Consider the following 17,817-nt stretch of genomic DNA (forward strand, 5'->3'; position numbering starts at 1 on the left):
CCCTGGTCTGGAGAAATAAGTCCAGAAAAAATGAAGAGATGGAACCAAAGCAAAAACACCACCCAGTTGTGGATATGACTGGTGATGGAAGCAAGGTCCAATGCTGAAAAGAGCAATATTGCATAGGAACCTGGAATGTTAGGTCCATGAATCAAGGCAGATTGGAAGTGGTCAAACAGCAGATGGCAAGAGTTAACATTGACATTTTAGGACTCAGCGAACTAAAATGAACTGGAATGCGTGAATTTAACTCAGATGACCATTATATCTACTACTATGGGCAAGAATCCCTTAGAAGAAATGGAGTAGCCATCATAGTCAACAAGAGAGTCCGAAATGCAGTATTTGGATGTAATTTCAAAAACGACAGAATGATCTCTCTTTGTTTCCAAGGCAAACCATTCAATATCATGGTAATCCAAGTCCATGTCCCAACCAGTAATGCTGAGGAAGCTGAAGCTGAACAGTTCTAAGAAGACCTACAATACCTTCTAGAACTAACACCCAAAAAAGATGTCCTTTTCATTATAGGGGACTGGAATGCAAAAGTGGGAAGTCAAGAAACACCTGGAGTAACGCAAATTTGGCCTTGGAGTATAGAATGAAGCAGGGCAAAGGTTAACAGTCTTCCCAAGAGAACGCACTGGTCATAGCAAACACTCTCTTCCAACAACACAAGAGAACACTCTACACCTGGACATCACCAGATGGTAAATACCGAAATCAGATTGATTATATTTTTTGCAGCCAAAGATGGAGAAGCTCTATAAAGTCAGCAAAAACAAGACTGGGAGCTGACTGTGCCTCAGATCATGAACTCCTAGTTGCTAAATTCAGACTTAAATTGAAGAAAGTAGGGAAAACTACTAGCCCATTCAGGTGTGACCTAAATCAAATCCCTAACGATTATACAGTGGAAGTGAGAAACAGATTTAAGAGACTAAATGTGAAAGACAGAGTGCCTGATGAACTATGGATCGAAGTTTGTGACACTGTACAGGAAACATGGAGCTAGACCATCCCCAAGAAAAAGAAAAGCAAAAAAGCAAAATGGCTGTCTGAGGAGGCCTTACAAATAGCTGTGAAAAGAAGAGAAGCAAAAAGCAAAGGAGAAAAGGAAAGATATACCCATTTGAACGCAGAGTTCCAAGAATAGCAAAGAGAAACAAGAAAGCCTTCCTCAGTAATCAATGCAAAGAAACAGAGGAAAACAACAGAATGGGAAAGACTAAAGACCTCTTCAAAAAAAATCAGAGATACCAAGGGAACATTTCATGCAAAGATGGGCTCAATAAAGGACAGAAATGGTATGGACCTAACAGAAACAAGATATTAAGAAGAGGTGGCAAGAATACACAGGAGAACTGTACAAAAAGATCTTCATGACCCAGATAATCACGATGGTGTGATCACTCACCTAGAGCCAGACATCCTGGAATGTGAAGTCAAGTGAGCCTTAGGAAGCATCATTACGAACAAAGCTGGTGGAGGTGATGGAATTCCAGCTGAGCTATTTCAAATCCTAAAAGATGCTGCTGTGAAAGTGCTGCACTCAATATGCCAGCAAATTTGGAAACCTCAGCAGTGGCCACCGGACTGGAAAAGGTCAGTTTGTATTCCAAGCCCAAAGAAAGGCAATGCCAAAGAATGCTCAAGCTACTGCACAATTGCACTCACCTCACATGCTAGCAAAATAATGCTCTAAATTCTCCAAGCCAGGCTTCAACAATACGTGAACCGTGAACTTCCAGATGTTCAAGCTGGTTTTAGAAAAGGCAGAGGAACCAGAGATCAAGTTGCCAACATCTGCTGGATTATCAAAAGAGCAAGAGAGTTCCAGAAAAACATCTATTTCTCCTTTATTGACTATGCCAAAGCCTTTGACTGTGTGGATCATAATAAACTGTGGAAAATTCTGAAAGAGATGGGAATACCAGAGCACCTGACCTGCCTCTTGAGAAATCTGTATGCAGGTTTGGAAGCAACAGCTAGAAATGGACATGGAACAACAGACTGGTTCCAAATAGGAAAAGGAGTACATCAAGGCTGTATATTGTCCCCCACTTATTTAACTTATATTCAGAGTACATCATGAGAAACGCTTGGTTGGATGAAGCATAAGCTGGAATCAAGATTTCTGGGAGAAATATCAATAACCTCAGATATGCAGATGATACCACCCTTATGGCAGAAAGCAAGGAAGAACTAAAGAGCCTCTTGATGAAGGTGACAGAAGAGAGTGAAAAAGTTGGCTTAAAGTTCAACATTCTGAAAACAAAAGATCATGGCGTCCGGTCCCATCACTTCACAGCAAATAGAAGGAGAAACAGTGGAAACAGTGGCTGACTTTATTTTGGGGGGTTCCAAAATCACTGCAGATGGTGACTGCAGCCATGAAATTAAAAGATGTTTACTTCTTGGAAGAAAAGTTATGACCAACCTAGATAGCATATCAAAAAGCAGAGACATTACTCTGCCAACAAAGGTCCATCTAGTCAAGGCTATGGTTTCTCCAGTGGTCATGTATGGATGTGAGAGTTGGACTCTAAAGCTGAGTGCCAAAGAATTGATGTTTTTGAACTGTGGTGTTGGAGAAGACTCTTGAGAGTCCCTTGGATTGCAAGGAGATCCAACCAGTCAATCCTAAAGGAAATCAGTCCTCAATATTCATTGGAAGGACTGATGTTGAAGCTGCAACTCCAATACTTTGGCCACCTGATGCAAAGAGCTGACTCGTTTGAAAAGACCCTGCTAGCATGTGAAATGAGTGCAACTGTGTGGTAGTTTGAGCATTCTCTGGCATTGCCCTTCTTTGGGATTGAAATGTAAACTGATCTTTTCCAGTCCTGTGGCCACTGCTGAGTTTTCCCTATTTGTTGGCATATTGAGTGCAGCACTTTAACAGCAACATCTTTTAGGATTTGAAATAGCTAAGCTGGAATTCCATCACCTCCACTAGCTTTGTTCATAGAGATGTTTCCTAAGGCCCAGTTGACTTCATACTCTAAGATGTCTGGCTTTAGGTGAGTGATCACACCATCATGGTTATCTGGGTTATTAAGATCTATTTTGTATAGTTCTTCTGTGTATTCTGCTGAGTACATCATGTGAAATGCTAGGCTGGATGAATTGTAAGCTGGAATCAAGAGTGCTGGGAGAAATATCAACAACTTCGGATATGCAGATGATACCATTTTAATAGTGGAAAGCAAAGAGGAACTAAAGAGCCGCTTGATAAGGGTGAAAGAGGAAAGTGAAAAAGCTGACTTAAAACTCAACATTTGAAAACCTAAGAATATGGCATCTGGTTCTATCACTTCATGGCAAATAGATGGGGAAACCGTGGCAGATTTTATTTTCTTGGTCTCCAGAATCACTGTGGACAGTTACTGTAGCCACAAAATTAAAAAACACTTGTTCCTTGAAAGAAAAGCTATGACAAACTTAGTGTGTTAAAAAAGCAGAGACCTCGCTCTGCCGAAAAAGTATCATATATTCAAAGCTATGGTTTTTCTAGTAGTCATGTATGGATGTGAGAGTAGGACCATAAAGAAGGCTGAGCACCAAAAAACTGATGCTTCCAAACTATGGTGCCGGAAAAGACTCTTCAGAGTCTCTTTGATAGCATGGAGATCAAACAGTCAATCCTAAAGGAAATCAACCCTAAAATTTCATTGGAAGGACTGATGCTGAAGCTGAAGCTCCAATACTTAGGTCACATGATGTAAAGAGCCAACTCACTGGAAAAGACCCTGATGCTATGTAAGATTTAGGACAGGAGCAGAGGGGATGACAGAGGATGATATGGTTGGATGGCATCACTAACTCAATGGACATGGCTTTGAACAAACTCTGGGAGACAGTGAAGCATAGGAAGCCTGGCATGCTGAAGTCCATGGGGTTGCAGAGTTGGAGATGACTGAGCTGCTGAACAACTAACAACCCCTAATCTGAGACCTGTAATCTGCCCCAAGGAAATGAACTAGTACAAGCATTGTTTTTTCTTCATATCATAATCCTGGAATTTTTGTTAATCTAATATCTGGAAAACTACTGTGAGGGATATATATATATACATATATATATATATATATATACACACACACACACACACACAAACATATACATACACACACACACACACACACATATATATACTTTTTTCTAGGCATTTTTGGTAGCAGGGAAAATCTAGCCTCTTCATCATGGCTAGAAACAGAACAGACATGTACTTTTTTTTTTTTTTAAAGTCATGTGCCTGACAGGATCTTAGTTCCCCAACCAGGGATTAAACTTGCATCCTCACGCATGAAAACGCAGAGTACTAACCACTGGACCACCAAAGGATTCCCAGAAAAGTGTTATTAATATCAAAAACATATGGTGCATCATCGAGTTACTGTTTTTAAAAACTATGTATTTATTTGGCTGCTCTGGGTCTTCACTGATGCACATGGGCTTTCTCCAGGTCTGGGCAGCAGGGATTACTCTTCGGGTGCAGTGCACCACCTTCTCATTTTGGTGGTTCCTCTTGTTGTGGAGCAGGGGCTCTAAGGCATGCAGGCTTAAGTAGTTGTGGCAAGTGGGCTTAGTTGCCTCGCAGCATGCAGGAACTTCCTGGACCAGGGATCGAACCCATGTCCCCTGCATTCGTAGGTAGATTCTTAACCATTGGACCACCAGGGAAGACCTATCCAGTTACTCTTTTATTATTTATTTCCAACATTAATCCAAGGTAATGAGAATACAAGATACATAATTTCATTCATTTGGAATTTGTTTTGTCTTATTTTATGGCTCAGTGTACAGTCAATTTCTGTAAATGTTCTTTATGTTATTCATTTACATTTAATGCAATAATGATATATTTGGGTCTACATCTACCATCTTATTATATACTTTGTTTGTTCTGCTTTACCTATTACAATATCAAAGTGAAAAAAGAAGTATCAACAGATTCTACAAACCCTTAAAAGAATAAGAAAACATTAAGAACATTTTTAGCCAGTGAAGTTCAACAATGTAAACAAAATGGAGAAATTCCTTGAAAGACACAAACTACCAGAGACCACTCAAGAAGACAAATAATCTGAATAATACCATCTGTCTCCTTGTAAAATTATTATCAAAAACCTTACCACAGTGCAGATGCTTTCAATAGTCAATTCCAACAAACATTTCAGGAAAAGTTAATGATGATTCTACAGGACTTCCCTGGTGGTCCAGCCAGTGTTTAGGAGTCCGCCCGCCAACGCAGAGGATGCGGGTTCAGTCTCTGGTCTGGGAGGATTCCACATGCCTTGGGACAACTAAGTCCGTGAGCCACAACTACTGAACCTGAGCACTGCGACTACTGAAGCGTCTTCACCTAGAGCCTGTGCTCTGCAACAAGAGAAGCCACTGCGATGAGAAGCCTGTGTGCTGCAACGAGGAGTAATCCTCGCTTACCACAACTAGAGAAAGCCTGAGCACAGAATGAAGACCCAGCACAACCAAAAATAAATATATATATATAAAAGAATAATAATGATTCTACAAAACTCTGCAAGACAAGAGAAGAAGAAGTAATACTTATCAATTCATTTTATGAAGCCAGCATTACCCAAATACAAAATCCAAACAAAAACATGAGAAAAAATTACAGATAAATATTATTTCATGACCACATACTCAAAATTAATTCCAAATTTTGAGTTTTAACAGAAATCAAAGATTTTACATTTTCCAGGAAAACAAATAAATGCATCTTACCATATTAATAAACTAAAAAAGAAAGACCATAATAATTCAATAGATACAGAAAAAACATTTGACAAAATTCAACACCCATCTACAAAAAAACAAAAAAAACCCTCCTAGCAAACTAAGAAGAGAAAACGACTTCCTCAACCTGATAAAGGTCACCTATGAAAGTTTAGGGGCCTTCTAGGGGGTGCAGTGGTAAAGAACCTGCTGCCAAAGCAGGAGATGCAGGAGATGCGGGTTTGATCCCCTGGTTTGGGAAAGTCTCTTGGAGTAGGAAATGAAAACCTGCTCCAGTGTTCTTGCCTGGAAAATTCCATGGACAGAGGAGCCTGGTGGGTTACAGTCCATGGGGTCGCAAAGAATCAGACAAGACTGAGCAACTAAGCACACACACACATGAAAAGCTAGGAGCTAGCATCACATTTAATGCTGAAAGATGAAATGCCTTCCCTCTAAGATCAGGAACAAAACAAGGATATCCTCTACCACCACTTCCATTTCACACTGTATCATAGTGCAAGACGACATTAAGGGAAGAAAAACAAAAATCATTCAGACTGAAAAAAGTAAATCCTAAGGAATCTCCCAAAATACTGCTAGAAGTAATAAATTTAACAAAATCACAGGAAACAGATCAATATACAAAAATCTATTTAATTTCTATAGAGTACCTAAAACAATACAAATGCAATAGTATAAAAACATTAACTACTTCGGGGATAAATTTCACAAAATATGTTTAAGACTTATGTGCTAAAAGCTATAATCCTGCTGACAGAAATTAGAGGCTTGTATAAAGGGAAATACATACCATGGCTATGGAATAGAAAACTCAATAATATAATGTGAATTTTCCTCAAACTGATCTTTTTGTAAAATTCTATTGAAATAGTTTAGCAAAGTGATCTTTAGAGTCAATGCAATCACCATCAACATTCTAGCAGGCCTTTTTTTTTTTTTTAAACAGAAGTAGATAAGCTGATTTTGGTGACTCAGACGGTAAAGAGTCTGCCTGCAATGCAAGAGACCCAGATTCGACCCCTGAGTCAGGAAGAACCCCTGGAGAAGGAAATGGCTACCCACTCCCGTATTCTTGCCTGGAAAAATCCCATGGACAGAGGCGGCTAGCAGGCTACCATCCATGGGGTCACAAAAAGTTGGACATGACTGAGCGGCTTTCACATACATATACAAAGCTGATTTAAAATGAATATAGAATGCAAAGAACTTACAAGAGCCAAAACAATTCTTTAAAAGAAACTGACTGATGGCCAAGAGGCATATGAAAAGTTACTCAACAGCATTAATTACTAGAGAAATGCAAATCAAAACTACAATGAGGTATCACCTCACATCAATCAGAATGGCCATCATCAAAAAACCTACAAACAATAAATGCTGGAGAAAGTGAAAGTGAAGTCGTGGGACCCCATGGACTGTAGCCTACCAGGCTCCTCTGTCCATGGGATTCTCCAGGCAAGAATACTGAAGCGAGTTGCCATTTCCTTCTCCAGGGGATCCTCCTGCATTGCAGGCAGACGCTTTACCCTCTGAGCCACCAGGGAAGCCCCAAAATACTGAAGAGGATATGGATCAAAGGGAACCTTCTTGCACTGTTGGTGGGAATGTAAATTTATATAGCCACTGTGGACAACAGTATACAGATTCCTTTAAAAACTAAAAATCAGATCAGATCAGTCGCTCAGTCGTGTCTACCATATGACCCAGCAATCCCACTACTGGACATACACCCTAAGAAAACCATAACTGAAAAAGACACATATCCCAATGTTCACAGCTAGGATATGGAAGCAACCTAGATGTCCATCAACAGATGAATGGATAAGGAAGATGTGGTGTATACACACAGACACACACAGACACACAGACACACAGACACACACACACACACACACACACACACACACACACACCCCCCAATGGAATACTACTCAGTCGTAAAAAAGAATGAATTTGAGATCTGAGTAAGTCCCAGTGAGATGAATGAACCCAGAACCTGTTTATACAGAGTGAAGTAAGTCAGAAAAACAAATAACATATATTAATGCATATAATGTTTATAATGCATTAATGCTTTTGAACTGTAGCGTTAAAGAAGATTCTTGAGAGTCCCTTGGACTGCAAGGAGATCCAACCAGTCCATCCTAGAGGAGATCAGTCCTGGGTGTTCACTGGAATGAATTAATGCTTTTGAATTGTGGTGTTGGAGAAGATTCTTGAGAGTCCCTTGGACTGCAAAGAGATCCAACCAGTCCATCTTAAAGGAGATCAGTCCTGGGTGTTCACTGGAAGGACTGACATTGAAGCTGAAACTCCAATACTTTGGCCACCTGATGTGAAGAGCTGACTCACTGGAAAGGACCCTGATGCTGGGAAAGATTGAGGGCAGGAGGGGAAGGGGACGACAGAAGATAAGATGGTTGGATGACATCACTGACTCAATGGACATGGGTCTGGGTGGACTCCAGGAGTTGTTGATGGACAGGGAGGCCTGGCGTGCTGCAGTTCATGGGGTTGCAAAGAGTCGGACATGACTGAGCGACTAAACTGACTGAACTAAATGCATATAGATGGAATATAGAAAAATGGTATCAATGAACCTATTTGCAGAGAAGGAACGGAGACACAGATGTAGGAAAGCAGCTTGTGGACACAGTGGGGGAGGGGAAGGTGGGACAAATGGAGAAAGTAGCACAGATATATACACATCACATGCATAAAATAGATAGCTGGTAAGAAGCTGCTCTATAACACACGGAGTCCAGCCAAGCATTCTGTGGCGATCTAGAGGGGTAAAATGGAAGGAGGGGAGGGAGGCTCAAGAGGGAGGTGATATATATGTAAATTATAGCTCATCTGCACTGTTGTATGGCAGAAACCATCACAACATCATAAAGCAATTTTCCTCCAATTAAAAAAAAAAAATTTAAGTTAAAAAATTTTGAAAAAGAAAAAAATAATAAAATAGGAAAACATGCACTACCTGATTTAAGACGAACTATAAAGCTACAGTAGGACTTCCCTGGTGGCTCAGCGGATTAGAATCTGCCTGCCAAAGCAGGGCACACAGGTTTGATCCCTGGTCCAGGAAGATTCCACATGCCTCGGAGAAACTAAGCTCATGAGCCACAACTACTGAAGCCCATGCTCTAGAGCCCAAGAGCCACAACTACTGAGCCCACATGCCACAACTACCGAAGCTGTGCACTCTAGGGTCCACGAGCCACCACTACTGAAGCCGCGTGTCCTAGAGCTGTATTCCACAAGAGGAAGCCACCGCAATAAGAAGCCCGTGCACCACAATGAAGAGCAGCCTCCGCCTGCCACAACTAGAGAAAGTTCACACAAAGCAATAAAGACCCAGTGCAGCCAAAAATAAATAAATAAATAAAATTATTTTTTTTAAAAAGTTACAGTAACAGTGTGATTCTGGAATAAGAATAGACATATAGAAAAAAGAAAAAAAAGGAATATGCCAGTGTAACATAATCATTATTATTCTTCCTCATCCTTCTGCCTCCATATTGATAAGCAATTATTCCAGTAGAATTTGTTGAGAAAAATAGGAGGAGGAAATGGAGGAAGGGGTGAAGGAAGAGGAAGGAGATGAAAAGAAATTCAACCCTCACTTCGTATCATGTGCAAAAATTAACTTACAATGATCAAACAGCAATTTTAAGACACAAAAACTACATAATACCTAAGAAAAAAGCATAGCAGAAAATCTCTGTGACTTTGACTTAGACAAAAATTTCTACAATACACAGGAAGAAGAAAAACCTGATAAATTGGACTTCACCAAAATTTAAAACTTCTGTTCTTTTAAAGATTACGAAAATGAAAAATAAGATATAGGCTGGGAGAAAATATTTGGAAAACATATGATAAAGGACTTGTATCCAGAATACAGAAAGACCTTTCAAAATTCAGTAGAAGGAAAATATACAACCAAATTATTAAAAATGGGCAAAAAATATGATCAGATCCTTCATCACAGAAGATATATGAAAGTCAAAGTGAAGTTGCTCAGTCGTGTCCGACTCTTTGTGACCCCCATGGACTGTAGCCTGCCAGGCTCCTCTGTCTACGTGATTTTCTGGGCAAGAATACTGGAGTGGGTAGCCAACCACCCCCTTCTCCAGGGGATCTTCCCCACCCAAGGATCAAACACCCATCTACTGCATTGCAGGCAGATTCTTTACTATCTGAGCCACCAGGGAAGCCTCTACACCTACCATATGACCCAGTAATTCCACTCCTAGGTATTTACCCAAGAGAAATAAAAACTATATTTAAAAACTTATACATGAATGTTTATAGCAATGTTATTCCTAGCCATCAAAAAATGGTGACAAACCAAATATTCTATAGCTGGTGAAAAAATAAACAAACTGAGGTACATCTATACAACAAATATCCACAATGGAATAAAAAGGAATCAACAAACAAAAACATGGACAAATCTTAAATGAGTTATGCTAAGTGCCTGAAAAGGAGACTCAAAAAGCTTCATACGTATGATGAAGTATGATATTCAAAGTATAATATCATTCTTATGACTTCCTGGAAAGCAAAACTATAAGGAAAGAAAAGAGATTACTGGTTTCCTAGGCCTGAGGATGGTAGGAATAAATCATATAATAGAAAACCTTTTGGAGTGATGGAAATATTCTAAATCTTGATTAATACTACTGTATAAATTTGTCAAAACTCATAAAACTATACCTTAAAAAGTGTGGATTTTACTATTTGTAAAGTATATTTTTAAAAAATACACTAGTGAGTAAATGAGAAGTCAAGCCACAGGCTGGGAGGAAATATTTACAAAATACCTATCTGATGAAGGTCTTGTATTCAGAAAATACAAAGAGCACCTACAACTCAATAAGCAGAAGATAAACAACCTGATTTAAAGAAAAAAAAAAAAAAACAGGTAAAAGATGTAAACAGAAGATGGCAAATCAGCATGTATTTTGCTTAATACATGATTAACATATTCATTATTCAGGAAATGCAAACCCAAGAATGCCACTTCTAGATATTAACCAAAGAAAATGAAAACATATTAATAGGTCCACACAAAGACTTGTACTTGAGTAGTTTTAGCAGCTTTGTTTATATTTATAAACTAGAAATAAGCCAAATATCCATTAACTTGTTAATGGATAAATAAATTAAGATTTCCTACCTCCATACAATGGAATACTACTCAGCAATAAAAATGAATAAACTACTAATACACACAAGAACTTGGATCAATCTCAAAAGCCATAAGTAAAAGAAACAAGACAGAAAAGTCATAAAAGACTATATACTCTATGATTAAATTTAAATAAAATTCTTTCTGATTTGATAAAAGGCATTACTGATTCTGTCTCCAGTGATAAAGAGGACCCTAGCTGTCCTTGGCATGCAGTGGCAAAACACTTAAATCATCAATGCAGACAAGTATGATCAAGGACCTCCAGAAGACAAAGCTCTGGGTCATCAACTAGCTGCCACCACAGAAGACTGCTGTAAAAATGAGCTGGATAGTGGGCTAGTTCCTTCTAAGTACACTGGTGAACTTGGTAAAGAAAATGCTAAGCTCAGAACATTAAAATCACCCTAGACCATAGACATAGCCTAAGGTCTACGTCAGGGACTAGAAAACGTCCATAATGCCTTAACAGAAAGCCTCATGTCATGTGGGCACAGGCCTGAGATTTCTAAAAAGCATATCCTGCAGGTGACTGAATAACAGTGCAAATTCAATTCACCTTCTGTGGGACATTTTATGTTAAAGTTAGCATCCTAACTGAGAAAGAAGGAGAGGGGCCCTGAAAACTGGAATGGGGACACACGGGCGGATTCTGATGAATCTGACCACCCTGAACCTCTAAATTCCTCCAGGCTTCCATGGCAAGTGAAAGCAGTCCTCCATACTCTGTCTGAGGAAATCAGACTCCTTTGCCTGAAGAATGTACAGCGACTTCCCCTGAGACACTTGCCTTAAAAGGGACTGCTGATGTTCCTGAGGACCTAATCCCCAAGCTGCTCATTATCTACACACATAACCAGACTCAAATCCCATGAAGTCCTAGACACAAATGTGGCTTGTGTTGATATGCAAAACATACCAAAAGGACTGCACAGTTTGACCAATCTATGTTAACAAGAAACAGAAATACAGATCCCATAATCCCCTTCTCTGGATGGGTTTGAGTCAGAGCTGGGCAAAAAGGAAATATGTGCTGCAATGGAGGATGGAAATGAAGCACAGCTGTTAGGCCTGAAAGTTAGGGTGGTCGAAAGGAATGAGAGACAGACGCAGCGGTGCTGGCAGCCTGTCTGTCCTCGCTCTTCTTTTCCCTACTCCTCATCCTCTTCCCCACTCTGCATCTAACTCTTCCCAACTGCCAACAGAAACCCCAGGCCCACCAGAAACTTGACTGAGAATTTAAGAGATGAGATAGCTATGTCCACTGATTTCTATACCAGTCCATCTGTGCAGTGTCATGCAAGAGGCTGGATATTAGCAGTTTTCATGACTGCATGGCAGATCTGTGAGTGAGCAGCTTTAAACAATATACTTTCATTCTTTCATTTTCTTGTGTTCTTTAATAAGCATTTATAAGTTTTAGGAAGATAAACAATTTTTAAATAGTTTTAAACATTTCAAGCAACCTTCCCTCATTTGGACCACTCTAAGTTCCCCCAAGGAAAACAAATAAAAAGAGCATTTTTAGCCTAAAAGAATTCTTTTCTTAAAAAAAAAAAAAAAAGACTTACATCATTAGACTGAAACAGTCGAGTCATTGCAAAGAAGGCTTCTGTGGCTTCCGTAGTTCCAAAGTGTTCACCCTAAGTAATTTAAAGTAAATTTAAATTAAAACAATTTCTTAAACAAACAAACAAAAAGGATTTTTCCCATTATTTCTGCAAAGATCTTTTAGAACCCAGAAAAAAAATTCTCTTTATAAACACTGTGCCTCTTTGTTATTATTCTGACTTTTAATTTATAAACCCACATGGCCATTTATCCATTCCTTATTTAAAATAATTTGTTATCATATACTATGCTATAAAAGTTCTAGAACAGTGGGTCTCTAACCTTTTAGCAGGAACTGTTTTAAATTCTCTGAACAACTGAGATTTACAAGAGATAGAAAATGAAGTTGAGTTCTTAATCAGAACAAGATGTTATTGTTACACAGCCTAAGAACAGATATCATACCTCCTACATTTTCTATAATCCAATGTCCAGTGCAAAGCCTGACCTATCATAGGAGCATAATAAATATTAAACTGTAATGAACTATAGGAATCACAGAAAACATGGTAAGAAGGGACCAACCAAAAGGGCAGGAATCAGATTATACAAAAAGGCTTATAGGGCTACTAATACAAAAGGCTTGTAGGGCTGCCAATACATCTCAAGATACTGGCTCAAGCCCCTAAAAACATTCTTTGGATCAGAACTTTAATGCGTTTAATAGATCATCTGAGGATCTTTCCAAAATACAGATTTTGATTCACTGACTCTGGTGTGAAACCTAAAATTTTCCATTTCAAATTAGCTCCCAGTGATGTGAATGCTACTGGATCTGAGAACCACATACTTTTCAGTAGTCAGGTGTTAGATAACATATATTATTAATAGTCAAGACACTGCAGACCACAGACCACCTGAGACATTACCATTTCAATATTTAATTTCTTCATTAAAAGCAATCGTATATAATATGTTTGGCTCCATTATTTTTCAGGGCTTCAGCTTTCACAAAAAATACAACTAGTCTTCAATCTATTTGTCATAGGTGTAAGAATAAACCCAAATTTTGATGAAAAACTTTGAAAGTTTAGGATGAAAGACACCTTAAGTCGCTACTTTCTGACTTGAAACAAAAATATATGGATGTGTCAACTCTGGCAGAAATTTAAAAGTAATTCTCCATAAAGAACTACCATGACTTAGGCAAAAGATAAGGTTAAGGTTACGAAATCTGTTCACCTAGTTGTCAGTGTTTATCAGACTATGTGGGTAACTTCCTCATCAAGATAGTTATGTTTCAACATGGGTTGCCCATCAAAGCAGTATTGGTCAACATAAAAATATATGCTACTCCAGGCCAACTTTACTCAAAGCTATGCTTGCTGACTGGAGTTAGCCAACTTGGACACAATGTGTACCATGAAAAGTTAAATCAAACTGACTTTGCCTTAAATGTTTCCAATAATACCACAAGAGGATATATGTTTGCGAATAGATACATTTTATTTAAAAGCATGGACTTGTTGTTCAGCCTTCATTTGCAAACCACAAAACTTTATCTCTGTGGATGAAGTCATGGGTCATGAAACATAGTCAAGTAAAAATATTCTCACGGAATTCAAGTTGGAAACCACAGTGTTCTTTGCACCATATGTAAACCACCTGAGGTACATATAGGTGTGTGTATGTGTGCATGTACACATGTGTGTGTATATGAATCTAACAAACAAAATCACATTTTCTAAGGTCCTAGACATTTCATGAGATTTTTTAGTCTGAAGCAATAAAAAGCAAAAACAAAAACAAACAACAAAAAACACACACACAAGAAAAAAAAGAAGTAGTAGTAGGATCTATGTTTCATGAGGGCAAATATTTTTGTTGGTTTTGTCTGCTATATCCCCTGTGCACAGGACACAGCAGGTACGTAATAAATATATATGCTGAATGACTGAATGAATACTATTCCTGAAAGCTATGTGTCCAGGACTATTTTCGGTGCTTCACATTTACTGTATCATTTAATCATTACCCTTGTCTAAAACAGCTTTATCATAATCCCCGTTTCGAGAAAGACATAAAGCACAAAACAGTTAAGCCCAGAACAATACTAAGAAAATCATAAATAAATACAGGCATACCTTGCAAATACTGTAGGTTCAGTTCCAGACCATGGCAATAAAATAAATATTACAACAAAGCACATCACAGGAATTTTTTGGTTTCCCAGTGCATATAAATGTTACACTATCTATACATATAAATTTATACATTTATACATATAAATGTTGCATATAAATGTTTACACTACATTGTAGTCTATTTTGTGCAATAGCATTATGTCTAAATAAAGACAATGTACAAACCTTAACTTAAAAATACTTTATTGCTAAAAAATGCTAACCATCACTTAACAATACAGGGTTGCCACAAACATTCAATTTGTAAAAAAAAAAAAAAAAAGGCAATAAAGTGAAGTACAATAAAACAATATTCCTGCTTATATTCCTTAATTTGAATATTAAAATGAAAGCTTTAAAACATTAATATACCCTCACAAAACGATAAAATACCTATCTAGATTTTTGACTTCCCTCGTGGCTCAGATGGTAAAAGCATCTGCCTACAATGTGGGAGACCTGGGTTTGATCCCTGGGTTGGGAAGATCCCCTGGAGAAGGAAATGGCAGCCCACTCCAGTATTGTTGCCTGGAAAATCCCAAGGACAGAGGAGCCTGGCAGGCTGCAGTCCATGGGGTCGCAAAGAGTCAGACACGACTGAGCGACTTCACTTTCACTTTCTTTCAGAATTTGTCTAAGCTTTTTTAAAATATTTTTGGAGGGACATAAAGACCTCTGAACATACCTAAACATGTTTGAATATTAACTAATACTTGTTAAATTCAAATCAATGTTGAGATTCTACTGTGTGCTTAGTTGACTTGGTACCTCATGAATAAGAAAGAAGTATATGTCATACTCCTTGTCCACAAGAAATTTTACATATTACTACATTAATCAAACACTGCAAATTCTAAAATTAAGTGAATTATTAAAAAATTAATAATTACTTTCTAGAAAAAACTTCACTGCACATTATGTATTTCTATTCTAAGACACATATCTGAGGAAAATCACAGTAATTTACCTGGTTCAGTAAGTAAAGAATCTTTGTAAGAATATGCAAACATCTTCTTGGATTGATGGGTGTTTCATTGAATATACGAGCCTGTGGAAAAAAAAAACACTGCTATATATATTTTCTATCACAGATTATAGACAATCAGCTTGAATAAAATGAAGACTATTTTATATATGTTTTTAGGACTATTACATATTTTAATCATAGTATCCAAATAATGTAGCTTATAGTTTTCAATATATTATGGTATATGATAAATTATTAGATGTGACCCTGATTTTCCATTCTGTACTCACTCCCTTAGGTCTCCCACTTCAACTTGTGGACTTTATCTAAGAATCTCAATATTTACTTACATCATTTGTATACAATGAGCTTAGTATCTATAACTTCCTTCAAAAACCTTGCACTAAACACCTCCTACCTTATTTTACTTAAAATTCTCAACATGTGACACAGTCTACAAATGTATGCATTTCTATAAACCCTCGACTTTCCTATGACAAGTAACCCCTCTTTTTTTTCCCTCCAGTATATATATTCTCTGAACTCAGTTACACTCCTTAATTCTTATTTTGGATCATAGAATTCCAGGTGCTGTCCCCATTCTAAAATGGAACAGTAAAGAAAAAACACTTTATACTTCCAAGCCATACCTCTTGTAAGACAGCACTCTTCTCCAGATGCCGAAAAGGATTGGAGCCACTACCTATATTATGGGGGAAAAAATGTCTTTAATAGCTGGCATACACAGATGTATTTACTTTCTATAGAAGGGTTTTAAATGCTTGAGAAATCTCACCTAAGTGAGATGTGCACTTGGATATTACAGTGATAATCATTACTAATATGCATACAAATTGATTAAAATCTTTTTGACTCTGACACTAGCTGTCTGCTATCCTGTAAGATCCTGTACTTCTCTTTTACAGAAATTCTACCTGAAATGAGTGTCTTCTTGGCCTGCCTTCTTTTTATATGAATGTTACAAATACCTGCCATGTCCACACAATTAAGATTTAGACAGTGGTAAGGCCCTTTGGATTTCCCTACAGGAAAGCGCTATTTTATGTATTTCTAACATTTTGCTGGGAGGCAGAATTTATCAGAGAATTAGACAGGCTTCAAGCTTTGAAGGGGCCATAGAGGTTTACTAACCCAACCCTCGACCACGCTTTGTGAGAGCAGCTATCAATCACTGAGACTTTTTTTTTTTTTTTTTGAGGGGACTTGGCTATCTGCCTCATTTACTCTGGACCAAAGATGGGTATCAGGATGCAACTCACTTTTGGATGCTTGAGTATTAAATGAGCTAGGTACCACGGAACAGCCTTGCCCCCAGGGAAGCGGACAGCGCAGAGGTCCCCAGGGAGACTGTAAGGTACAAGCACCACAAAGTTCATACACACACACACAGTCCGGTCGACCCCAGACCCACTCCGGGCCGCACACTACCAGTACCCCGCCCCCACCCCACCCCCCATCCAACCCCCTCCTCTAGCAAGCGCACACTCCCTCCCTCCGCCACCTGCCGTGGGCCCGCCTCTTTGGTGGGCAAGCCCACCCCAGGCGAACCCGCGGAGGAGAAGGCGGCTCCGAGGAGCGGCGGCGCCTGAGGAGGGGGGCTGGGGGCGGGGTCGCTGAGCAGCCTGAGGTAGTGCGCGGGCGGCCGAGCGCTAGCGCGCCGACCTGAAGGGAGGCTCCGGAGCCCGGGGGGAGGGGCTAGGGGCAGGCCCCCGGCTGAAGCGGAGCGGGGTCGGAGGAGGGGCCGGGCTCCAACTCCAGCCCCCTGGAACACCGGCGCCCACGCCCCCAGGTCCGCAGTCCCCGTGAGCAGGTGGCGGCGGGGCGGGAGAAGGGGAAGGGGCCCTCGCGGCTGAGCCCCGGGCGTACCAGACTCCTCGTCCTTCTTGTCGAATTTTTTAATCATCTTGGACGACTTCCCAGCGCCCAGACCCACCGCAACCGTCCCAGGCGCCGCAGCCGGCAAGCGGAAGAGGCTGCAGGAAGGCCGGCCCGGTGCTCTGGCGCCGGTTGGGCCGCGGTCCCGTCACTCGGAAAGAAGGCCCGCCCTCCCAGCCCGGCGCTGGCCGCTCTCACCGCCCCCTCGGGGGCGTGGCCACGCCCTCTCCTCCTTCCCAAGCCGGGCGGAGGCG

The 17,817-nt window shown here is 39.6% G+C and overlaps 1 protein-coding gene across 2 annotated transcripts in view; it reads right to left on the reverse strand.

Annotated features, from left to right (window-relative positions):
- The window catches only part of COPG2 (COPI coat complex subunit gamma 2), a 188,818-nt gene extending 171,065 nt beyond the window's left edge, over nt 1-17,753 (reverse strand). Inside the window, exons 1-4 of one of the 2 annotated variants that reach the window (XM_061414724.1) lie at nt 17,555-17,753; nt 16,318-16,370; nt 15,668-15,748; nt 12,538-12,609 (exon numbers count right to left, since the gene is read on the reverse strand). In XM_061414724.1, coding sequence (XP_061270708.1) covers nt 12,538-12,609; nt 15,668-15,748; nt 16,318-16,370; nt 17,555-17,591 — 243 coding nt within the window. In that variant the 5' untranslated portion in view covers nt 17,592-17,753. The remainder of the gene's footprint in view (nt 1-12,537; nt 12,610-15,667; nt 15,749-16,317; nt 16,371-17,554) is intronic. The other variant, XM_061414725.1, reaches the window with a different exon arrangement.
- Nucleotides 17,754-17,817: the final 64 nt, after the last annotated feature.

Source organism: Bos javanicus, chromosome 4, assembly GCF_032452875.1.
Source record: "Bos javanicus breed banteng chromosome 4, ARS-OSU_banteng_1.0, whole genome shotgun sequence".
Classification (NCBI taxonomy): domain Eukaryota; kingdom Metazoa; phylum Chordata; class Mammalia; order Artiodactyla; family Bovidae; genus Bos; species Bos javanicus.